Here is a 26,442-nt window from a genome sequence, read left to right as displayed (position 1 = left end):
TCGCCCCTGACGCCACCTTACACTCCGCCTTCCAGCGCGCTCCCGCGCGCGCCCGCCCAGCCACCGCCACCACGCGCCCGTGCTGCCCCTAAGGCTCCAGCTTGGGCGCGAGGACGCGCCCATTCCCCCTCCCCCTTAATCAGGAAAGGCCCCGGCTTCTTCAGCCTTCCCACCCCACCCAACGCAACCGGCTGGTCACTCAACCCAACCTGGACCCGTATTGCCCCTCTTACCAGGCCGGCCACTGGGCCGGCCTCCCTTCCCTGCCCTTAGACGTCCACACCCACGCGTACAGAGGGGCCGGGGCCTCCCTCAAGCTGCGGCCTCGGCCTCCTCCCCGCGCGGCAGCTGGTGCCTCCCCGGCCCTACGGGGCTCACGCGCACAACACAGCCACAAGATGTCCGCTCTGACGGAACTACTGCCAGCTGCCACGCTCCGCCCCTCCCCCTCCTCCTGCCTCTTCACCGCCGCGTATCAGTCCGCCAACGCCGCCGTCGCGAGCACAAGACGAATCTAAAGATGAAGGGAGACGGTTTACTTCCCACGTCCAGGGCCGACTGTATCTGTGCCACCCCTTGTCTTTCTCTTTTTCCGAACAGCACCTTTTTACTATATGGATCAGAGGTTGGACTGGGAGGGCGGGGGCCGGAGGCGGGTCATGGAGTGGGGGGAGGGTAGACGAGCAGCGGAAACCCATAGACTGAAAGAAGCATCGAGAACCGGAAGGAGACCATGGGAGTAAGGTAATGGAAGCGGCGACTGCGCGGTCGATGCCCATGCCCCTCCTAGCAGGATCCCCCAGTTTCCTCACTTGGTAGAAGATGCGAATCTCGCGAGACCTTCGTGGATGGCTAACAGGAACTGTAGCTCCGCGGCGACTTTGGGATAGTTTTGTGCGCTCTTCCTGACAGGAGTCCGCCCCCAAACGCACGAATTCTCGCGAGAAGCAATGGACACCGACTGGGAAGCACCGCCCCTGAATGCTGATGCTGGTGGGAGGGAGAGGAAATGGAATTCCCCGGCCGGGTAAGACCGCGCGCCGACGCATCCCTCTCTCACGCATCCAATCAGGAATGTGCGGTGGGAGGTATCCAGGGTTAATTGCTAGATACCTTTAGTCGAGGTAGACCCGAGCTATTGAGGTTTCCGGTGGAGCAGGTGAACAATATTTACTCGCCCGCAAGTCTGGGCGGGTTAACCAGTGGAAGGAGGCATCTTTCCAAGTGGGAACGGTAATTTAAAATAGAACCAAGCTGAATGGTGGTCAGCGCTCCCACGTGCTGAAAATTGGTGTTTATCTGATCCTAGATGATCAGTATTGAAGAGTGGTCACATAGATCAGTTCTCAGGGTTGGAGCAGTCTCTGAATCAAGCTCAGTTGCGAGTCGATTAGGGTGGAGGACAAGAAGATAGGAGTGGACTTTTTACTTTCCTCTGTAATCAGCAGCTACCAAAATTAAGTTGTGACAACGAATTTAATAATTTAATACTTCTCCTCCTGTTATGTTTCACTTGCTGGAGCCAGAAAGGGACGAAACCCAATAAAGAAAGAGTGTTGGATCAGAAAAATCCAATTCTTAGCGGATTATCCAGAGAGGAAATATAAGGATAGAATTGGCCTTTTATAATCTGCCGGTGTAAAGCACGGGGAGGGTGATTTTACTGTGTAGTGTATCCTTCAGGTAAAGGATAGTAAAGCATTCGTTTTTGAAAGGATTTTAGAGGTGGGAAAGGAATGTAAGGTTTTTCTCACATTCCATAATGATTCTACATACCAAAGTGGAAATACTTAAGAATTTCTTGGGAAAATAAACCTGCTTTTAACGTATAATTTTTAAAAAGGAAAACATCAAGCTGCTTCCTGTTTCAGAAAGTATACTTCACAGGACCTTGTTAAATGGTCTCGTACATGCTGTGCAAGTGACCGTGTAGTGTCAGTGCGTCTCAAACTAGTGTCCATACGAATCACCTGGGGATTTTGTTCAAAATGCAGATTTTGGTTTAGTAGGCCATTGTTGGAACCCTGGTGATACAAGCTCCCAGGTGATACAGATTATTCAAGTCCTAGGACCACCCTGTGAGTAGCAAGGCACTAAAGTGCTCACGTCATGGCCTTCTAGGCACTTCTGCTCCCTCTTTCCTCTCTGAATAATCTTTCTTTTGTTCTCTTTTCTCACCAGCCTAATGTAAAACGCAGGATTAGGCATGGTGTTTGAGAGAGAAACCCGGGTTTGAATTCTTGCTCCATTGCTTCCCAGTATGTGACCTTCATCTGGTTTACTTATCTTCAGACTGTTTCTTCTACACTGAACCAGGTATAATAATAGTTGTCCTTTCTCAAAGTGTTAGTGTGTGGTTCAGATATCATATGTGAAAGGACATTGTAGACTCTACAATACTGTATAAATGTAGTTGTTAGTAACCAGTAAGAAGTTAACCGCCTATAGTGTGAAGCAAATATGTAATAACTTATGTACAGGCAATATGAGTTAAACACTTAGCATATATTGGGTACTGTGCTCATTAATCCCCCTTTTTACAAATAAATTGACCCACAGAGATTAAGTTAGAGATTGACTCCCCAAGGTCACATAGCTAATAAGTGGTCAAAGTAGAATTTAAATCCAGGCAGTTAACTCCTGAATATTTATTGAATAAGGTTTCAAATTGTCTCTTAATTTACAAAGTAGGAGAGTAAAATGTTTTATATTTCTATTTTAGATGCCATCTGAATCTAGTTTTATTTGACGTATTCTATTTTTACTTTTTCAGGAACCCTTCTTAGAATAGATATACTCCATTGTTAATCAGAGCATTAATATTTTCCACTACACTTTAATAATGAAGCTTGTTTAGGGTAATACATATTGACTTCTCTCAATGTTTGGCTTTTCTTCATGAATCTCCCTGGGTTTTAAATGCGTTTTGGAACCTTGATTCAAAATAACAATAACAGGCTCATTTTCATATTTAAATAACTTTGTTTTTCTGACTTACTTCTGAGACATTTACATGTTTGACTCTTATCTCCATTTACATGTAGTCATACAGAAAAGAATAACTTGTCCAGGATCACACATCTAATCAGAATTAGAACACAGATAGTGTTAAAACCTATGTCTAAGTAAACTGCTTCATGGGTTTAGAAACAGCTATTCGATAAAGACAGTTATTAGATAAAGAAAGATTAGAGACAGCCATTAAATAAGGAAAAATTACTAACCCTCAAGTCAAGGAACCATGAGATCTCTATTTATTGAGAGAATCTGGCAAAGACATTTAATTTCCTTTGGCCTGATTTTTCTTTATAAAACTAAGTTGTAATGCTTAACAGTTCCAAAGTTCTGTGAAGCTCCCATTTAATATAATTAATAGATTCAAAAACAATGAAAAAATGTAAACATCACTGATTCATGTATCTTACCAACGCTTCATACATTTAAATGCCTCATAGCAACATTTCTCGTTAGTGGCAACTGCCTATCTTTAACGAATACTTCAATACTTAGAACAACTAAATGAGCAGAGGAGATCTCTAGGCAGCATGTGTCACAAAGTTCATGGACTTTCAGGAAAACTCTGCAAGTTTTTCTCAAGACCTGTTTTTTTTAAAATTTTACTCTCAAATTCTTATACATTCTGCCCACAGCAGAATAAAGTTGCAAAATGGAAGGGGGATAGAAGGGCTGCTCTCAGAGAGTGGTGTCACCAAGGAGAAATTACAGTTGACAAATGGGGGAAACTAAAAATAAACAAGCATATGAACTCAAAAGCTCAGCAGCGTGGAACAGATTTGAATGCAGGCTGTTTAACTTTTTGTGTGCTATGAAGCACTTGGTCAGTGTGGCAAAGCATGGATCATCTCAGAAAAATGTTTTTAAGTGTTTAAAATTCACAGCATTATAAAGATTTGAAAGAGTTATTAAGATATTAAAGAAAACCAAGTTATGTGCTTTATGAGCACTGTAAATTATAGTGCTGTGTCTAATAAAGACCAAATTTTTGAAATAATGATGAACATAATATTTCCAGAGTGTGCAACATTTATAATATGATATCAAGTATCTGTGATTTTCATTGGTGATACAGATGTAGGTACAACTAATACCACTGTGTTTGTGTACATTCATAATGTGAGGAAATGCTAATTTTCAGTTAGAGATCAATGAAAATAAAAATGGATACTTTCTTCCCGTCCAAGTTCACACATCCTCTGAATTCTATTCACAGACTTTACACTAAGAAATGTTAGGTAAAGTTGAATAGGCTTATTCCTTTTGGTAATCCTTGAAGGGATTGAGAAATTCTAACATAGAATAATGATTGATATTCATAACGATAATGGTTCATCAATAAAAAAATTAATTATAACCAGTATATTGTCTTTAAGAATGCAGGGAAGTATGTAATAGGTTGGAAAATACTTTTACCATGTTTGTTGCTTTGTTTGGCATCTATAACAGTACTTCTGCAAGTTTGAATGTATTATGTACCCCCAGAAAAGCCATATTTTAATCCTGATCCAATCTTGTGGGGAGCAGCCATTTTTTTAAATCGTGATTTAATATTGTAGGGCAGAAACTTTTGATTATATTATATCCAGGGCGATGTGACATGCCCAGTTGTGAGTGTTTCCTTTTCATTAGATGAGACTTCACCCATTCAACTTGGGACTTGATTAGTTTATTGGAATCCTTTAAGCAAGGAAACATTTTGGAGAAAGTTCAGAAACGACAGAGAGCAAAGCCGATGCAGACACTTGGAGAGCAGAAGGGTCAGACCCCACACAGCCAGAGACCTTTGGAGATGAGGAAAGAAAACTCCCCTGGGGAAGCTCTTTGAAACCGAAAGCCAAAGACCCCAGCAGATACCAGCCACATGCCTTCCAGACCCATCTGTCTTTCTTAAATTAAGGTATTGTTAAGTTTGCTAGCTGCCGGAATGCAATATACCAGAAACAGAATGGTTTCTGTTTAATAAGAAATTTTTATTAACGAGTTGCAAGTTTACAGTTTTTAGGCTGTGGAAATGTCCCAATTAAGGCAAGTCTATAAAGTGTCTGATCTAAGGCATCCAGGGAAAGATACCTTGGTTTAAGAAGGCTGATGAAGTTCAGGGTTTCTCTCTCAGCTGAAAGGGCACATTATGAACATGGTGACAGTCTGCTAGCTTTCTCTCCAGGCTTCCTGGTTCATGAAGCTCCCCGGGAGGTATTTTCCCTCCTCATCCCCAAAAGTCGCTGGCTGGTGGACTCTGCTTTGTGGTTCTGCGGCATTCTGAAGCTTTCTCTAAAATATTTCATCTTTTATAGGATTCCAGTAAATTAATGAGGACCCACTTAGAATAGGTGTAGACACATCTCCATCTAACAAAGTTTAATACCCACACTTGATTAAATCACATCTCCATGGAGATAACCCAGTCAAGTTTCCAACCTATAGTACTGAATGGGGATTAGAAGAAACTGCTGCCTTTACAAAATGGAATCAGGATTAAAACTTGGCTTTTCAAGTGTACACACATCTTTTCAAACCAGCATAGGTATCCTTCCCTAGATGCCTTAGTTTGGACATTTTTTTAGGCTTAGAACTATAAACTTTTAACTTATTAAATTCCCTTTTTAAAAGTCATTCTATTTCTGGTATATTACATTCTGGCAGCTTAACACATTAATACAGTGCCCTCTGGAAAATTTTAACTATCCAGAATGATTCATTACCCAAACTTTCTGGATAACTTAGATTTTATTCATACACATTTATTGTATGCCTTCTTAAATTAGATATGGTGGAAGAAATCTAAAATTAAAATAAAAAGGATGAAAAATTTAAATACTGTATATTTAAAAATTTGTAATCAGTGTTAGTCATTATTATTTGAAATATTTTCTGTGTGTTAGATTTATTATCTCATCAAATCACCATCATACAGATGAAAACACTCAAGTAGTAAGGCAAGATTTAATGAGTGGTAAGGCAGGAATTAAACCTAGGCAGTCTGACCTCAATGCCCACACTTTGAACTACTAAGCCATTTGATTATTTTTAGACCTTTGAATATTAGCTAACATTAATTTGCAATCTAGTGCAGCAAATACATATCTGTTGCCTCAATGTTTATGCACTCCTTAATATTCCAAATAAAATCCCACCTAGAGACTAAAAGGAATTTTCCAAATTCTTCCTTTGCAGTGGAATTGATTATGTACAGCACCACTTTTAAATAAGTTGGGGATGAAAAATAGTTTTGTTTCATAGAAATTGTTGGAAAGAGTTTTGCGTAGAAGATGAGGAAATCCATTCATACCTTTTTTTTTGCCCTCCATCTGAAATGTAAACCTTTTATTATTCCATTTTTATTTTATGATGGTGGTGCTTTATCTTTAACATTGACCACTATCAAGATTGTGTAATAGAAATGATGACATAAATAAATCCTAATATACAGAGTTCTAGATTATACATGCTTAAGGAAGGCAGTGATTGTTCAGTACCAAATTCATTTTTGATTGGCACTGAAGTGGATTTATTGGTTGATAAGGCTCTCTGTTTATGTGATTGATTGTATTTGCAATATCAGATTTACATTTTTACTCACACTTTTCTAAGGTAAAAGTTAAAGGAAACATAGCCCCAAAGCATTTTGATGTCCAGAATAGGGCAGCTTATGGTCATGTAAACACTATTCACATATTTACTTTACAGCTGTAAATAAAGATAGAATTGACTTTTATTTGACTTACTTGAATACAGAAATTGATTGATAATTGAGCTGAATTTGGGAGTTTACAAATTAAACTGTAGAAGTGTTTACCCCTGAAAAAATAAAGGAAAATAATCATGTGTTTTATATTGTCGTCTGAGATCAGCTAAAAAATAATAAATGATTCTGGTTTTAAATATTGTAGGAAGCAATTTACATCCAGCTATTAATAAAGGTACAAAAAATGTTGAAAAGGTAATGAGCACAGAAACCCTAAACTTTTTTTGTGTGACTTTTTTTTTTAATTGACAAATTGCACACACAGTCAGTATAAATCAGTTGCTCACAATATCACCACATAGTTGTGTATTCATCACCATGATCATTTTTAGAATGTTTGCATCACTCTAGAAGAAGAAATTTTAAAAAACCCGAAAAACAGAAAACCTCGTATGTCCCATACCCCTTACCCCTCCCTCTCACCAACTACTAGTGTTTCCATCTACCCAATTTATTTTACCCCTTATCCCCCCGTTATTTATTTTTTATCCTTTTTTTTGGGGGGGGGGGGGGGGCGTGCATGGTCCAGGAATTGAACCTGAGTTTCCCGCATGGAAGGTGAGCATTCTGTCACTGAACCACCCATGCACATACTCATCTATTCACACTCTGGATAAAAGGAACATCAGACACAAGGTTTTCACAATCACACAGTCACATTGTAAAAGTTGTATTGTTATAGAGTCATCTTCAAGAATCGAGGCTACTGGAACATAACAGTTTCCCTTCAGCCACCTCAATACACCAGTGTGCTGGTTTGAAGGGAAGTATGCCCCCTAAGAAAAGCCATGTTTTAATATGGATCCCATTTCTTAAAGGTAGAATAGTCTCTATTCAATGCTGTGTATTTGGGACTGTGATGGGATCATCTCCCTGGTTGATGAGATTTGGTTAAGAATGGTTGTTAAACTGGATTAGGGGATGACATGTCTCCACCCATCTGAGTGGGTCTTGATTAGTTTTTGAAGTCCTATAAAAGAGGAAACATTTTGGAGAATGAGAGATTCAGAGAGAGCAGAGAATGCTGCAACACTACAAAGCAGAGAGTCCACCAGCCAGCGACCTTTGGAGATGAAGAAGGGAAACGCCTCCCGGGGAGCTTCATGAAACCAGAAGCCAGGAGAGTAAGCTAGCAGATGACGCCGTGTCTGCCATGTGCCCTTCCAGCCGAGAGAGAAGCCCTGACTGCGTTTGCCATGTGCCTTTCCAGATGAGAGAGAAACCCTGAACTTCATCGGCCTTCTTGAACCAAGGTATCTTTCCCCAGATGCCTTTGATTGGACATTTCTATAGACTTGTTTTAATTGGGACATTTTCTCATCCTTAGATCTGTAAACTAGCAACTCATTAAATTCCCCTTGTTAAAAGCCGTTCCGTTTCGGGTATATTGCATTCCGGCAGCTAGCAAACTAGAACAACCATAAACTAAAAAGGGATAGCTATATTATGCATAAGAATGACTTCCAGGATAATCTCTTGGCTATTTGAAATCTCTCAGCCACTGACACTTTATTTTGACTCATTTGTCCCTTCCTCCTATGGGGTAAGAAGGCTTTCTCAATCCCATGATGCTAAGTCCTGGCAAATCCCAGGGTTTCTGACCCATGTTGCCAGGGAGATTTCTACCCCTGGGAGTCATATCCCACATAGAGGGGAGGGCAGTGAGTTCACCTGCTGAATTGGCTTAGAGAGAGAGAGGCCACATCTGAGCAACCAAAGAGGTACTCTGGGGATGACTCTTAGGCATAATTATGAGTCGGCTTAGGCTGTTCTTTGCAGGAATAAGTTTCAGAGGGTTAAACCCCAAGATTGAGGGCTGAGCCTATTGATTTGGTTGTCTCCACTGCTTGAGAGAAATAGGAATTCTCCAAATGGGGAAGATGAATATTTCCTCCTTTCTCCCCAATCCCCAAAGGGGACTGTATTAGGGTTCTCTAGAGAAAACAGAATCAACAGAAAATATCCATAAATATAAAATTTATAAAAGTGTCTCACATAACTGTGGGAACGTAGAGTCCAAAATCTGTAGAGCAGGCTGTGAAGCTGATGACTCCAATGGAGGGTCTGGATGAACTCCACAGGAGAGGCTTGCTGGCCGAAGGAGGAAGAGAAGACAGCCTGTTTCTTCTGAATCCTCCATAAAAGACTTCAGTGATTAGATTAAGCATCACTCATTGCTGAAGACACTTGGCTGATTACAAATGGAATCAGCTGTGGATGCAGCCAACATGATCATGATTTAATTCTATGAAATGTCTTCATAGCAACAGGCCAGGACTTGCCCAACCAGACAAACTGGTACCACCACCTGGCCAAGTTGACATATGAACCTGACCATGACAGTCCACCCTTGTCAACTTGGCAACTATACACATCACCTTAAACCATACCTAATCTCTCAACAGAAAGCAATAAAAGACTTTTTTCTCATCTAACAATACTCAACTGTCCTGCATATAACCAGAAACACATTAAATTTCCCCAGAATAGGGTGCAAGTCCTTGGGTAATATTTATTCTTAAACTTGATATCTTACAACTTAAATACTATAACATGAACAAAACAGCATTACAGTCCTTGTTTCTGTAACTGATTACATGGTCATGCTTCATATTTATCACTACTACCATCTTCCATTACCCATTCCATGTTCCCTTTACCCTCAGCAAGCACTTCAGCTGGCCATCGTTCTTTGCCTGGTGGGGTGACCCAAACCTTCATTCCTGAAGTTTCAGAGGCATTGGAAGTCCTCCCTGAATTTGGCTATTGCAGTTTTCCATTGATTTTAATCACAGGGCATGGTAGTACTGAAAGACGCCCTAGGGGATTTCCTATATTCCAGGAAAACTCTTCTTTGTCTCCATTGTGTAGTTGCAGTCCTACTTCCACCTGATAGTCAGGGCCAGTCACCCCAGTCAGTAATGTAATCAGTCCCCTTTTTGGCTTGTTGATCCAGGGGCATGAGTAGCCCAAAGTGACCAGGTGGCAGCCTTAGATTCCAGTTCAGTGAAATCGTTCAGTGAAATCCTGGTGGAAGCACTCCCCTTTTTGGAAGTAAAACCTGTAGACCAACAGAGCTCAAGGTCACAAGGACAGGAAGCAAAAATTTTCCTAGTGGATCACTAGGGGTAATAGTGAGTAGTGTCACTCCCATTTCCAACCCTTGGTTCCCGGACCCATGGATCCTGGTTATGGGAAAAACAGCACCATGCAGTGGATGCTGATTCAGAGCATACAAAGCTTCCTGGAGAACGTTACCCCAGCACTTCAAGGTATTGGCACCGTAATTGAGTTTTCAAAAGACCATTCCACTGTTCTATCAATTCAGCTGCTTCTGGATGATGGGGAACATGGTAAGACCAGAGGATTCCATGAGCATGTACCCATTCCCACACTTCATTTGTTGTGAAGTGTGTTCCTTGATCAGAAGCAACACTGTGTGGGATACCATGATGATGGATAAGGCATTCTGTAAGCCCACGGATGGTAGTTTTGGCAGAGGCATTGCATGCAGGGAAAGCAAACCCATATCCAGAGTATGTGTCTATTCCAGTTAGAACAAATCGCTGCCCCTTCCATGAAGGGAGTGGTCCAATGTAATCAACCTGCCACCATGTAGCCAGCTGGTCACATTGGGGAATGGTGCCATATTGGGGGTTGAGTGTGGGTCTCTGCTGCTGGCAGATTGGGCACTCAGCAGTGGCTGTAGCTAGTTCAGCCTTGGTGAATGGAAGTCCATGTTACTGAGCCCACGCATAACCTCCATCCCTACCACCATGATCACTTTGTTCATGAGCCCATTGGGCAACGACAGAAGTTGCTGGGGAATGAGGCTGACTGGTATCCACAAAATGGGTCATTGTGTCATCTTATCCACTTGATTATTAAAATTTTCTCCTGCTGAAGTCACCCTCTGGTGTGCATTCACATGGGACACAAATATCTTCATGTTTTTACCCCATTCAGGAAGGTCTATCCACATACCACTTCCCCAGACCTCTTTGTCACCAATTTTCCAATTATGATCTTTCCAAGTCCCTGACCATCCAGCCAAATCATTAGCAAGAGCCCATGAGTCAGTATACTAACGCAACTCTGGCCAGTTCTCCTTCCAAGCAAAATGAACAACCAGGTACACTGCTCGAAGTTCTGCCCACTGGGAAGATTTTCCCTCACCACTGTCCTTCAAGGACTCCCCAGAAAGGGGTTGTAGTGCTGCAGCTGTCCACTGTCGGGTAGTACCTGCATATCATGCCACACCATCTGTAAGCTAGGCCCGCATTTTCTCTTCCTCAGTCAATTCACTGTAAGGAACTCCCCAGGATGCCATAGCTCTGGTCTGGAAAAGAAAGGTAATGGGGCAGGAGTGGAGACCATGGGCATTTGGGCCACTTCCTCATGTAACTTACTTGTGCCTTCAGTACCTGTTCTGACCCTATCTCGTATATACCATTTCCATTTTATGATGGAGTGCTGCTGTGTATCCCCACTTCATGGCTTGGTGGGTCAGACAACACCCAGCTCATGATAGGCAGCTCAGCTTTCATGGTAACTTGGTGGCCCATGGTTAAGTGTTCACACTCTACTAAGGCCCAGTAGCGGGCCAAAAGCTGTTTCTCAAAAGGAGAATAGTTATCTGCAGCAGATGGTAAGGCTTTGCTCCAAAATCCTAAGGGTCGCCATTGTGATTCTCCTATAGGGGCCTGCCAGAAGCTGCAAGCAGCATCTCTGTTTGTCACTGACACTTCCAGCACCATTGGATCTGTCGGATCATATGGTCCAAGTGGCAAAGCAGCTTGTACAGCAGCTTGGACCTGTTGCTGAGCCTTCTCTTGTTCACGTCCCCACTCAAAATTAGCAGCTTTTCCAGTCACTTGATAAATGGGCCTGAGTAGCACACTCACATGAGGAATATGTTGTTGCCAAAAAAAGAGACCATCTAGGTGTTGTGCCTCTTTTTTGGTCGTGGGAGGGGCCAGATGCAGCAACTTATCCTTCACCTTAGAAAGGATATCTCAAGATGCCCCACACCACTGGACACCTAGAAATTTCACTGAGGTGTAAGGCCCCTGTATTTTTGTTGGATTTATCTCCCATCTTCTGACATGCAAATGCCTTACCAATAAGTCTAGAGTAGTTGCTACTTCTTGCTCACCAGGTCTAATCAACATATCATCAATATAATGGACCAGTGTGATGTCTTGTGGGAGGGAGAAATGATCGAGGTCCCTGCAGACAAGATTATGACATAGGGCTAGAGATTTTATATACCCCTGAAGTAGGACAATGAAAGTATATTGCTGACCTTGCCAGCTGAAAGCAAACTGTTTCTGGGTAAAAGGTTCATCCTCTGGACATTCCTGGGGTGTAAGAGCAGGCTTTGCATGATAAATCTACTCTAACATTCCAATCTCTTTAAGCCTCTGGATCCCCTCATCTACATTATACCAGGGCAGTTCTGGCATTTCAACCTCAGGTAATGTCAGCCACCTTTTGATCCATGTTTCAGCCATCCATCCAAACTGTTAAATGTCTTTTGTAATGCCTCGAGCTATAACATTGAGTACAGAATCTCTGCTTAGTGGGCCCATATTAATAAATTCATCCTGATTCAGCCTTATATTCCTCCCACCATTATTCCACACCCTTAAAATCTATTGCCACACATATTCCCCTGATTTCCATCTATATAAATTGGAAAACTCATACAGTTCTTTCGGAGTATAACTTACCTCCTCATGTGTGATACTTTGTACTTCACCTTTAGGAGCCTATTGGAACTTTAGTTTAGTTATAGGTCTGGAAGAAATGAGGGGCGGTGGGAGTGGGTCATGAAAAGAATTAGAAGTATCTTCCAAGCCATCTGCTTCAGGGCATTCATTTGCAGTTTCATCTGGTGAAACAGGAGTAATCATTCTAGGGCTAATCCCTCCAGGTAGAGGTTGGGTGGCTAAACTCCTCAGGGCAGGCTGGTGGTGGGGCAGCTATGTCCTCAGGGCAGACTGTTATAGGGTTATCTAGAGAAGACTCAGCATAGCCTAGGGTTTCAAACCTGCCACCAACATCATTATCAATCCATATGTCACCATCCCATTTTTCAGGGTCCCACTCCTTTCCAATCAATACCCTCACTTTAATGGCAGACACCATGCAAGACTGAGATTTTAGTTTACATTGTAAAATTGCTACTCTACCAATAAGATTCTGAGTCTGATTTTCAGAGATCTCAAGTCTACAGCTACACAAAATAAGATTTTCCTTCAGGACACTCATAGAAGCATTTATATCTGTCAGACAGATATGAACCTGACCATGACAGGGACTTTGTAGATACTTTTTTATTCTCTGCCCAAATTACTCTGGGATATATCAGGGCATCATACTAACCTGGACAAGCCAACAGGAACTAACACCCTATTCAAGATTCCACATACTTAAGGTGTTCAACTACTGACCATACAGTTTAAGTAATGCACTATCCAAAATATAAAATTTGCACCAACTAAACATCGCTCCCTTTGTTCACACACAGAAGTTGAAGTTTTAAGATATGAACGAGATATCATCCTTTACCCTGTATTCTGATCTACGTTAGTCCTATCCAGATCAGCTTCATTTATATCTGTAGTTGAAGTCTGATCCCTTTTTTTAACTTTTAGAACTTTTCCTATGTGGGGTAGTGCTGACTTTCATAGCTTCTGGCTAGTGGACTCTCAGTTCGTGGTGCTTCAGCAGTCTCTGCTCTCTCCGAATCTTTCACTTTCTCCAAAATGTTTCCTCTTTTATAGGATTCCAATAAAATAATCAAGACCCACCCGAATGGACGGAGACACGTCTCTACCTAATCCAGTTTAACAACCACTCTTGATTGAGTCACATCTCCAGGGAGATGGTCTAATTACAGTTTCAAACATACAGTACTTAATAGGGATTAGAAGAAACGGCTGCCTTTACAAAATGGGATTAGGATAAAACATGGCTTTTCTAGGGTACATACATCATTTCAAACCAGCACACAGGGGTCACATTTCATTCTTTTTCCATGTGAGTATCCCCTTATTGCAGCACCATTTGTTGAATTTTTGTTTGTTTGTTTGTTTGTTTTTGGGAAGTGCATGGGCTGTGTTACTAGCTTTTTTCTTTTTTTTTTTATAACTTTTTTATTGTATAGTATAACATATATACAAAGCAAAGAAATTAAAAAAAGCAATGGTTTTCAAGGCACTCTTTAACAAGTGGTTACTGAACAGATCTGAGTTTGCCATAGGCAACCATACGATCCTCTCATATTTTTCCTTCTAGCTGCTCTAGAATATAAGAGGCTAGAGGGCTTAAACATTTTAAAATTTAGATTTGATTTTAATACGATAATAAACATTTGCTGTCAGTTTTAAATTTAGAGGTATGTTTACCAATATTTGTTTAATAAAACAATAATTAAAAACCACCTTGTATTTCATTGAAAATAAATGTTCATAATTATGACCAGAAATAGGAGAATAAGGAATTCGAATTAAATTTACTTTCCTATCACAATTATAATCTCTCTTGCTTCAGTAATGATATAAAAATCTAAAGTAAAAGGAGATAGGGTGTAATTTAGATCAGAAATGATCACTGTTATAGTGATGATTACTGTTGGATTTGATTATGTAAATACCTATGTGAGAATTCATTAGTCAGATAGTCATAATAAATTTACTTATAAGTTAGTAATTATGGGAATACTACACATAGTGGTCCTAAAGGATTAGACCTACACAGTATATAAATGATTTAATGTAGCTGCTTACATAAAATTACATTAATTTTAATACATACTATCTAGCACCAATCGAAAATTTTTGTTTGCACAGAAGCAATAATTTACCACATGGCATTAAAAGAAGGTATGAACTTCTTAAGAAACATTCCAGTACATCTAAAATAATGCATATTCAAAGAACTTGGCTCATTTTGTACTGATTATGTGTGACAGTTTCAGAGATATACCCCACATCACAGGATATCAGATATCATCTCAAAGTTATTATAGGTGGGCTTTTCTGTAGATAGCTGGTAAGAAAATAGTATGATATGGATTTCCCATCTTACAAAAATTTAGACAAAAACGCCAGGAGTTAAGATATTAACATTCATAGATTCACTAATGGAAATAAAGGGAAGATTTCTCTGGAACATTTTAGGGGTAGGGATAAATGCCTACCTCTGACCTGGACAGGGCTATAATTAGGAGCAAAAGTCAAGTTGAAGACATTGGAGACCAGATGGAGAGGTGTACAGAAAGAAGTGGGGAGGAAAATGCCAAAGGTAAACTTAAGCTTTTCTTGTGGTAAACACTGTGAATTGGGAATGACAAGGAAACTTTTTCTAACTTTTTCTTTACTTAAGACTACAGGATTATCTACTCTAGAGTGCAGAATTCAGGCTACCCATTATGGTGGTTCAGTTTCAAATAACTTTAATTGGCTTTTTTGTACTTGTTAGCCTAAAATCTAATTACTATAACATTGTTCATGTATAGTAACACATTCTGCCTTCCAAAATGCCTGCTATTTATAAACGCAGTTTTTAAAAACACACATTTGTAATACAGGATGACTTTTTTTTAATGTTCTAAAAATATTTAATTTTTGTGTACCAGGGTCATAAAGAATAACTTATAAGAACAAGCATGATGAAAATTTTTGAAGAGATTATTGTGTGAGTATATGTATGAAAGTTGTAATTTTTTATTCAACATCTTGTGATATATAAAGCAAAAACAAGGAAAGATGAGATTTACTTTTTTAACTGTATTACTTGGTTGCTTATTAAATATTTATTAATACATATCAAATCTTTAAGAACCATAGTTTAATATATTTCTGTTGGCAACTAATTTTTTCACTTTAAAGGCAAGATGAAAATAAAAACCTCTGAACTTATAATTTTCAATTGAAAGAATCAAAGAATGGTTGTAATTTAAAATAGTATCAATAAAGCAGATGTTCTCTTGAGCATTAATGGATGATATTGAAACAGGATTAAGTATAAACATCTTATTTTGTTCTTAATTTGAAGTTGTCAGTGGGCAATTACAAATATTTATTCTGAAAGATGCTACTATGAGGACTGCACATTCAAATACTGATAATGACTATTCAAAGTTAAATTTACGGAATACTTAGAAAATGGGTTCAATTGGAACCAACAGGCAGATTTATAATACTCATTTACAATGACTTTTTAAAGACTTAGAAGGTCACTGTCTAAATATAAACTAGCTTTAAAATCATCTCCCTTTAGTACTTTCAGTTGTCACATGGCCTAAAAACAAAAAACCAAATAATTTCAAACAATCATTGACAATATTCAGACAAAAATTCTCATGTGTCAGTACTTTTAATATTGTATACATCAAATTATAGTAGACAACTATAACAAGATGCAGTCCCTATTTTCATTAATAGCACAACTGTATTACAGTAAACCAAGTTTATAACCATCAAGTGTGGTTCTCCCATTACTTCACTTTGTGATGGATCATTAAGAATATCTTCAAATCTAATAGTCTCATCATTACCCCTCAAAATATCCAGTGAAATAAAGTTTGAGCTCAGAAGAAATGGAAGCCATTGAGCCTGCTGTACTGCCTTAAATTCCATCTGTAATTTTAGCAAAGCAAACAGACCCTGGATGTTTCTCAGTGTGGGAAATTTCATTTTATCTTGGTTGTGCTGAAAATTCTTTTCTGATAATTCAAGAGGATGACTAGGAAAAAGTTCATTTTTCACACAAAGAAATCCTTTCTGAAGAAGATCTTGACTTTCAAAAGGGCCACCTGCTGAAAGTTGAGTTACTGGAATACTGTCCTTTAGCTGAGATCCAAGTCCTCTAGTATTCGTCTTCAGCCCACTGTCCACACACTATCTCTCAGCCCCATTACCGTTAGCTGGCCCGCCGCTCCAATACAGGTTGACTTTTGATGTAGGGTGAGGCAGGACAAAGAGACTATACTAACTGCCATGTTCTACACGACGATTCAATTCTCTCACCAGTTTTCTGTACTAGAATCTTTGGGAAACTTTTGTTCATTCTTTGATGTCATTTGGCTTTCACACAGCCAGAAAGAAGCATTTATTATCTATTTCTGTTTAATTTGTCTAAGACAGAGTTTTTATGTGGTGCCAAAACAAGATCATAAACCTAATGCAACACAGACTCAGTTATGGGTGGCAGTACTCAGTTATGGCAGTACTCAGTTATGGGTGGGAATCGAGATGATCGGGATTTTGCTTATATTAATTATTATAGATTTCTGAAATCACAAAATGAAGAAAAACATTCTTGTAGAGAATTCAAAGAATTCAGTTTGAGAAACACTGATGTAGAAGTTTTAAAAGTTCTTTTGTCACACACCAAAAGTAGAATTTGTTGTGTCTGACCTTGTGACTCTTGAATGCACAGTCAAGAAATGCTAGGGAGGTAGGGCAGATCAATTAATAAACCTCTTTCTAAAGTGGAAGTAAAAGGAGAAAGCCTTTAAAGGGTTTTAGGTGCATTTTAAGGTTCATTCCTGTTTGGAACTTAGAACCTAATATCTAATAGAAAGTAGTTAGGTCTCCAGGTCACTCCACAAAGACCTATGTAAATCTACCCTCCCTGTGTTATGTCCCTATGTGAAAACACTGCATAGACATTTCAACTTGATATAGCAGGAACCATTTAACCCTCTGCTCATCAGAAAGAAAGTCCCTCATCCTGCCTTTTTACTATGTTAGCTGAAATTCTCAGCTTCAAACAACAGTGGTTATTTCCTGTGGCTTAGGGCAGATACTCTAGCTAAGTGGAAAGGATTGGACTGAAAGTAAATTCATGTTGATTGGTTGAATGAAAGCTTTAAAAAGTTGGAGATTAGTGAGTATTTTCGTTTTCAGGCTGCCATGACAAATACCACACAATTGGCTGGTTTAAACCATAGGAATTTATTGCCTCATGGTTTCAGAGGCTAGTAGGCTGGCTTCCTCCAAGGATTTATTGACTTACCTGGCACGTGGTCTGTCTCTCCTTTCTCTTATGACTTGCACTGATGTCCTGCTTCTGATTCCTCCCCGTAGTTTCCTCTTTATAAGGCCCTCAGTAATCAGATTAAGATCCACTCATACTCAGTTGGGTCACACCTTAAAAATATAATATCTTCCATAGGTTCATACCCACGGAGAAACAGAACATTCAAAGATTGGGATGCATACTTCAACCTACCAAAGTGGTCAAGAAATCTGTAGATTTAACTTTCTCAAGTGTCACTATAATTTAGTTGACTCTGGGATCCCTTTTCTTTTGTGAATGCCAAATTGATCACTTATGTTCCTCTCTTTACCAATTACCAATTACTTCCTAATAGGAACCAACAAAATTTCTCTTTTAACCTGCTCACTATGGAAAAAGATAGTCTCTTTTTTTCCCCTATATTTTTAATCCTAAAGCAAGCATGTTCCCTGTTAAGATTTCATAAGCCTTTATTTCTGGTAATAGAAATTTAGTATTTAAATATAAGTAAGCTGCTGACAACATGAAGGTCAGTTGGAAAGTAATTAAAATGGGGAAAGAGGTAGGGAACTATCATTCTATCCTGGTTTCCTTGCTATCATCACCACCAACCTCCTAGCCCCTACTTTTCAATAGAAAAAGTCACAAAATTCAATTATATTTTAAAGAAAAACTAGAAATGGCTATTGTGATAGTTTCTTATTACTGTTGTACTAAATTAACACAAAGTTAGTGCCTTAAAACAATAAAATTTACAGTTTTAGAGGTTAAAGTCTGAAATGGGACTCACTGGGCCAAAATCAAGGTGTTGGCAAAGCTTTACTCCTTTCTGAAGACTGTGGAACAATCTGTTGTCTTATCCTTTCCATTTTTTTAAAGGCTACCTATATTCCTTGGCTCTTAGCCCCTTTCCATCTTCAAAGCTAGCAATGGCTGGTTAACTCTTCCTCACATTGCTTCACTCTGACAGTTTTGCATCCCTCTTCCACTTACAAGGACTTCTGTGATTAGATTAGGCCCACGTGATTATCTACCCTTCATAATCTCCTCATTTCAAGCCCAGGTGATTAGCAACTTTAATTCCATTTGCAATCTTAAATCCCCTTTGCTATCTTAAATCCCCTTTGCCATGAACATATGTTCACAGCTTCCAGAGACTAGGATATGTATATTTTAGGGGTGGGGGTCATTATTCTGCCTACTACAGATCTTTAGGGTAATTCATTGGGAACTATGAGTTTGAGATCAACTTCTCTGTCTCCCTGTTCATAAGAAATTATGGATCTGCTTTCTGCACTACAGATTAGTTTGTATTTTCTAGAATTTTAAAAATAAAATATAACAATTTGTCTGTTTTTTAGTCTAGCTGCTTTGAACATATTTACTTTGAGATTTATCTATGTTGTGTCTATTGGTAATTAATTATTTTTATTGTTGAGTAGTATTCTATTGTATGGATATAGCACAATTTCTGTACCCAGTTGCCAATAGACATTTGGGCATTTACAGCTTCTAAAGCTGCTGTGAAAATCCTTACACAAACCTTTGTATGAAATATGTTTTCATTTCTCAGGTAAAATCCTAGGAGTGGGTTTCTGATCATGAAAATAACTGTGCGAACCACTCCGGTGCTCTATCACCCCACTGAAGCTTTAAGTAACAAATGAACTGGCAGAATCATCTTTCTCAGAGTACCAGAATACAGTTAAAGAGCTGTAGTAACAGAGAAGTGCTTTAAAAAATGGTAAGAAAATCTCTTTGTGGCACCCTGGCTTGCCCTTACCACATCCATTCACTGGCTCAGTGCAGAGCTAGCCCACATTCCCAGTGCAAGTCCCTGAACTTGAAGGGAGCAGAGAAACTCTCATGTACATATTGGGAGCATGTATGTCTGTGCCTGAAAGACTGATCCAGAACTCTTTTCACAGGATATGGAATGCTATAGGAGATTAGTCAAATTGCACCTGCCTGAGGCAAAGATCTCCTAGCTGTGAGACCAACAGTGAAGTGTCTGGAACCATGAGGAAACACTTTCCTAGGGAAAAGGGGACATTCATATCTGTTTAAATGGAATTTCTAAGGCTACATGCACATGCCCAGGGAAAACCACATGCACCAAAACGACAGAGGAGGACTCTACATTTATTCTCTAAACATATTGTTACAACAGCTAAGCTCTGAAGGAGAGCACTCACACAGGCTGATCTATAAAGACTGAGAAAGGTGGTTTCTTTTTCTTCCTTTTTCAACAGCTCCTAGTTTTCAAGAAAATTTGTCATAACACTAGCTGTATACAAGCTTAAGGAACAGATGCCTCAGTTTCTAAATTTCAAAAATAAGAAACACCTTAAAATATTAAAATATTTAGGTTGCAACAAAAGCTTACAAAACATACAAAGGAATAGGAAATGATAGCTCATGCAAAGGAGCAGGATAAATATTTAGAAAACATCAATGAGGAAAACCAGAGTTAGGACATACTAGATAAAAACTTTTTTTTGTGGTTACCACTGAGCTTAAATTTAGCATCCCAAATCTATAGCAATTTCATTTGGTTTGATGCCAACTTAACTTCAATAGCATACATACACTATGTTCCTATATACCTCTGTCCACTCATTTTTATGTAGTTGTTAAAAATTACATATTTATACATTATAAGTACACAACCATTGATTTATCATTAATTTTTCTTTTATTTGCATTTTCAATCCTGTAGGTAACTACAAAGAAAAAAAAAGTCCTAAACAGGATCTAAGAGATAAAGGAAAATGTGGACAAAGAACTAACTGACATCAAGAAAATGATAGATGAACACAAAGAGAATACCGATAAAGAGATAGAAACCATGAAAAGGAAGCAAACACAGCTGAAGATCAGAATAACAGAAATAAAAAATTTCCTGGAGGATTTCAACAGCAGATTGGAGATGGCAGAAGAGAGATCAGTGAACACAAAGATAAGATGATTGAAATTATTCAGTTTGAGAAACAGAAAAAAGAATGGAGAAAAGTAAACAGAGCCTGAGAGACCTGTGTGATACCAATAAGCATTCCAATATACACATTATGGTAGTTCTAGAAGGAGAAGGAAGGGGCAGAGAGAATATTTGAAGAAATGATGGCTGAAAATGTATAAAACTTAGTGAAAGACATGATTATACACATCCAAGAAGTTTAAATTCTCTTCTCCAAAGATAGAATTCTGAAGGCTGCTGAAGAAAGCTGCTGTCAAGGGAGGCTCAATAAGGCTAGGTGTCAATTTTTCATGGGAAATGATGGAGGTAGGAATGCAGTGAGATGATATATTTACAGTACTGAAAGCAAAAAATTGCCCACCAAGAATTCTCTATCTGGAAAAACTTTCTTTCAGAAAAGAGGAAGAGATTAAGACATTACCACGTAAATAAAAGCTGAGGGAGTTCATCTCCACCAGACCAGCCTTACAAGAGATGCTAAAGAGAGTTCTGCAGGTTGAAACAAAAGAATACTAGGCAATAGATCAAAGCCATATTCTCTGGGTGATGACATGGGTAAGTATAAATGCTGGTACTATTGTATATTGGTTTGTAAACCCACTTTTTCCTACAGGATTGAAAATGAAAATTTAAAAAGTAATGATAAATCAATGGTTGTGTACTTATAATGTATAAATATGTAATTTTTAACAAGAACTACATAAAAGTGGGGGTGGAGGTATATAGGAATATAGTGTGTGTATGCTTCTGAAGTTAAGTTGGCATCAAATAAAATGAAATTGTTATAGACTTGGGATGGTAAATTTAAGCTCAATGGTAACCACAAAGAAAATATGAGAAAAATATGCATAGAAAGAAGTGAGAAGTATCCTAAAGGGTTCATTACAAAATGGGCAAAGGATTTGAATAGATATTTCTCCAGAGAAGATATACAGATGGTCAATAAGCACATGAAAAGATGCTCAACATCATTAGCCATTAGAGAAATGCAAAAAAAAATCCACAAGGATATAACAGCTCACTCCCAAGGGTTATTATTAAACTGAAAGCAATGTGTTGGTGAAATATAGAGAAATGGAACCTTAGTACATTGTTGGTGGAAATATAAAATGGTGTAGTCACGTGGAATGTAGTTTGGGATTTCTTCAAAGAGTTAAACATAGAACTACCATACAACTCAGCAATCCCACTTCTAGGTATATACCCGCCAAAAACTGAAATCAGGGATTTGGACATATATTTGTACAACAATGTTCATTGCAGCATTTTCACTGTAGCCAAAAGGTGGAAGCAACTTAAGTGTCCAGCAACACATGGATGGATAAACAAAATGTGGGTCATCCATACAATAGATTATTAATCATAAAAAGAAATGAAGTGCTGGTATGTGCTACATCATGGATGAACTTGAAGACATAATGTTGAATGAAATAAGTCAGACACAAAGGGATGATATTGTATGAGTCCACTTATAGGAAATATTTAAAGGATGCAAACTCACAGAAAATGCAGATCACTGGGGAAGGAAGAAGAGGTAGTTAATGCAATGGATGCAGGATTTCAGTTTGGTGTGATGGGAAAGTTCTGGTAAGGATGGTGGTGAGGATAGTGCAATGTTGTGAATGTGATTAGTCCTACTGAATTATACTTGGCAGTGGTTGAGATGAGAAAGTTCATGTTTTATATGTGTTTCCACAATTAAAAAAAAATATTAAAGAGGAAGTAACAACTAATGGCATATCATGATCCTGTACTGCATATAAAATATGGGAGGAAATGCCCAAAGGACATTCATATTGGGATATATGAAATAATCAGAGTATATACTCTAAGCTTTATATCACTGTTGGAGTTCTTGAACTTGATAACTATTTAAGGTGGTTCATAAGTGTATAACTTTGTTCTTAGGAAATGTACATGGAAGTATTATGTTCAAAGAGCATAATGTAAACAACCTACTTGCAAATGTTTAGAAGATAGATGAAAGAAAGAAAGAAAGAAAGGAGGAAGGAAGAAAGGAGGGAAGAAGAAAGAAAGGAAAGGAAAGAAGAATTGGCAAATGTGGCAAAATGCTAAAAGTTGGTGGATGTATTGGGATGGAGTAAATTGGAGTTCTCTGTGTGGGGTTTGTATTATTTTTACAACTGTCCAGGGGTTTTTAAATTATTTCAAAGTAAAATGTTTTTAAAAATGTAGGAGTGTAATGACTGGATTATATCTAACTTTTAAAGAAACTGCCAAGCTTGTTTTCCCAAGTGGTTGTACCATTTTATAATCCCACTAACAATATATGAAAGTTCCAGGTCCTCTGGCTTGTGATAGTCAGTCTTTTCAATATTAATCATTCTACTAGGTGTGTAGTGATATTACATTGTTGTTTTAATTACATTTCCGTAATGACTATGTTCATCTTTTCATGTGCTACTTTGCCTCTTGTCTATTTTCTTTGGTGAAATGCCTCTCCATATAATTTGCCCATTGTTTATTGGGTTACTTTTGTCAGTATTTATTTACAGGTGACACAGATTAAATTAAACATCTAGAGCAGTCTTAAAAATTAAAAAGGCAATAAAGCCATAACAAGGCAACACATACATGGAGGAATATGAAAAAGGCATGAAGAACACAAATAAGCATATGAAGAGATGTTCAACATCGTATATCTTTAGAGAATTGCAAATTAAAATAGCAATAAGATACAACTACAGACCTTTAAGTATTAAGCCTAAAATCCCAAACACAAATACCACCAAATACTGGCTAGGATGTGGAGTAAGGGAAGTCCTGTTCACTCCTGGTGGGAATGAATACAACCATTTTGGAAGACAATTTCTTATATAGCTAAATTAGGTTTGCCATATTATCCAGCAATTGTGCTTCTAGGTATTTACTCAAAGGAGTTGAAAATGTTTGTCCCATAGAAACCTGTAGGTGAATATTTATAGCAGCTTTATTCATAATTTCCAAAAACTGGAAGCAATGGAGATATTTTTCAACAAATTAATGGTTAAGCAAACTGTGGTATATCCATACATTGAAATATTACTCAGCAATAAAAGGAAATGAGCTATCAAGCCACAAAAGTACATGAAGGAAACTGAAATCATACTGCTAAGTGAAACAAGTCAGTCTGAAAAGGCTACATATTGTATGACTTCAACTATGACATTTTGAAAAAAGGCAAAACTACAGAGTCAATAAAAAGATCAGTTGTGACATGGGTTTGGTGGAAAAAGGGAAGGAGAAAGGGATGAATAGTTGGAACAGACGGCATTTTTAGGGCAGTGAAACTATTCTGTATGATATCATAATGATGGATTCATGACATTATTCATTTGTCAAAACCCAGAGAACTGTACAACAGAGAGTAAACCATGATGTAAATTACCGACTTTAGTTATACTACCGTATCGATATTGGTTCATCAATTGTTAACAAATATACTACACTGATGCAAAATGTTAATAATATGGGAAACTAAGGGAACTCTGTATATTCCATGCAATTTTTCTGTAAACCTAAAACTTCTCTAAATGTATTATTTTTTTAAAAAATGACAAGTTGAGAAAGAAAAGAAATCTGAGCCAGACATTTCCTTGAGGAGCCCAGAGAGGTTTATGCTACAGATACTGACTAATCCCTGGCACTTGGGTGACATTTCCAATAAACTGGTTTAAATTGAGGGAAGAGAAAGAAGACATGAGGGGCTTTATGATTTGACACTGCAGAATGTGAGGGTTAATTAAATAAATCTGAGTATTAAAAAGTTTTTTTTTAACATCAGGTGGCAGAACCATTTCAACTCCTATTGGCTAGTCCCAAAGTCACATCTAGAACTAATTGTATGGGTAGTAGTGTGCTAGAGCTGTATATACTGGCTCACAGGTGCCAATTCAAAAATTTTTAGAAATTTTGTTGGCCAGTTGTTAAACAGAGCTATTATTAAAAATTAATTATATAAACGGAAAATTAAAAACCAATATGAAATACTTAAAACTCATCACTTCCTAGTTATTTCACTACATTTTACTGTTGTCTATGCTTTTGTGGTTGTTGAACCTATATGGTGGAAGCATTATTTAATGGTTTCTACTGTGTACTGTTCCCTATTCTGTGTTCAGTGATGTCCTGTCTGTAGCTTAAAATGAGCTACAGTGTATTTAGCAAAGGGAATTTTGCAAACTCCACTAAACAGAACTTTGTTTTTCCTAGAGATCTGGTTGTTAAACATTTACCAGCACACCAGTTATGACAGGTCCCTTTATACTGTACTGACTTACTGACCATGATGGATAATTGAAGCTTCAGTTAAATGGAGAATTCACCTTTGTGAAATAATTAATTCCTTAAGAACAGATAAAAAAATATATTTTTTCTTCTACAGAATAAGGCGTAAAACACATATTTTCCTGGCTACTCTGTTTTTTTTTTCTTACTTTCAGATTCCCTAAGGCTGAGGAAGCCAAAGTCTGACTACTGGAAAAAAGAGGATGCATATACGTTATTATCTGTGGTCCTAAGTTAAAAAAAAAATCATTAAAATCTTATTTTAATTAGAACACCAGGAAAGGTGTTAAATACAAAAAACTGTGGTGAGCAAAAAAATAAAATAAAATAAAATAAAGGCAAGTAGTTCTATATAACGCAATATTCTATTCATGTAGGAATAGGAGAAACTAAAATGAGAAGGGAAAAAATATGAGAGTTTATTCTAAACTCTAAAATTAGCTTTTCAAAGGTGGATGAGGCATTTTTGTCCAAAATTAGCAAGGATCTTGGATGTTATTGTGAATATAAAGTCCCCAGGCAGATTCAGTAAAATACTACCACAGTCCATTAAAATCAAACTTTGGGGGACAAATTCTTAGTACAAAAGATAGAGCTACTGCTAAAGTTGGGTGTCCATTACAATTTATATATATATAAAAAACTAGGATAAACTGGCTAAGGATTCAAAAAGGAATAGAAATCATCTTAAATTTGAGGGTCTAAGTGAAAGGCATATACATTTAAAACATGGAAGAAGCAAACAGCATGCATATGATTTTCATTAAGGCATTTAATTCTGCCTCATGCAGTTCAAATAGGAGTTAAAGAAAATGTTCACTTGGATTATACTAAGGTCCTAGTATATACTAAAGGTCTCTTCATAGGAAATAACTATGTATTTAGAACAATGCATATGAGTAGCAGCAGTTAAGTATTATATTGGAAGGACCTAACAATTAAACTTTAAGGCAGTTAGTGCCTTAGATAATCAATTTACCAATAATTTGGGAGGAATAGAGGAAACTTTATCAAAATAATCAGCAGGCACAGTTTTTAATTTTTTTTAAATTAAAAATGAGGAAGGAAGTACAAAATATCTAGGAGATAACTTAGGTAACTTTTTGAGAAGGAGACTGGTTAATCACAAGAAAGAATACCCATGTATCTTTTTTCTTTTCTTTCTTTTTTTTTTTTATTTGCATAGGCAGGCACTGGGAATTGAACCCAGGTCTCTGGCATGGTAGGCAAGAATTCTGCCACTGAGCCACGGTCACACCGCTCCCTATATAGTGTTAACTAATATATGTAACAGAGAACTGCCTGCTGGACATTTCCACAATGAAAATGAAATCACTATTTTCTCCCTAAACATTGTTCTGATTTCCAAAATTGGTTGCTCTTC

The 26,442-nt window shown here is 38.0% G+C and overlaps 1 protein-coding gene, 2 long non-coding RNA genes and 1 pseudogene across 8 annotated transcripts in view; 1 reads left to right on the top strand and 3 right to left on the bottom strand.

The window, feature by feature from the left end:
- Positions 1–1,064, bottom strand: part of UBE2D3 (ubiquitin conjugating enzyme E2 D3) — a 31,093-nt gene extending 30,029 nt beyond the window's left edge. For 2 of the 3 annotated variants that reach the window (XR_013168286.1, XR_013168285.1), the window contains exon 1: positions 294–447. Coding sequence is in view for 1 of the 3 variants with exons in the window: in XM_077142669.1 (XP_076998784.1) it covers positions 813–1,064 (252 nt within the window). In the remaining 2 variants the exon portion in view is untranslated. Of the gene's footprint in view, positions 1–293; positions 448–812 lie in introns of those variants that run through there. The other variant, XM_077142669.1, reaches the window with a different exon arrangement.
- LOC143668089 (uncharacterized) lies at positions 102–25,389 on the top strand. 4 transcript variants are annotated; one of them, XR_013168291.1, is made up of 7 exons: positions 102–1,027; positions 2,182–2,316; positions 15,408–15,466; positions 19,368–19,538; positions 20,514–21,077; positions 21,167–21,326; positions 22,680–25,175. It is a non-coding gene; the product is annotated as an uncharacterized LOC143668089 (long non-coding RNA). The 4 variants fall into 4 exon arrangements; XR_013168289.1 differs by lacking the exon at positions 22,680–25,175 and adding an exon at positions 25,214–25,389 and having other exon boundaries at positions 20,514–21,326; XR_013168290.1 differs by having other exon boundaries at positions 20,514–21,326; positions 24,984–25,175.
- Positions 7,268–26,442, bottom strand: part of LOC143668088 (uncharacterized) — a 90,876-nt gene continuing 71,701 nt past the window's right edge. Inside the window, exons 2-3 of the long non-coding RNA XR_013168287.1 lie at positions 17,792–17,925; positions 7,268–9,824 (exon numbers count right to left, since the gene is read on the bottom strand). This is a non-coding gene — a long non-coding RNA (uncharacterized LOC143668088). The remainder of the gene's footprint in view (positions 9,825–17,791; positions 17,926–26,442) is intronic.
- On the bottom strand, positions 15,947–16,772 carry LOC143668508 (proteasome maturation protein pseudogene; annotated as a pseudogene).

This window comes from Tamandua tetradactyla, chromosome 24 (assembly GCF_023851605.1).
Source record: "Tamandua tetradactyla isolate mTamTet1 chromosome 24, mTamTet1.pri, whole genome shotgun sequence".
NCBI classification, from domain to species: Eukaryota; Metazoa; Chordata; class Mammalia; order Pilosa; family Myrmecophagidae; genus Tamandua; species Tamandua tetradactyla.
The sequence above is the reverse complement of the archived record's forward strand: the minus strand, read 5'-3'. Positions and strand labels throughout refer to the sequence as shown.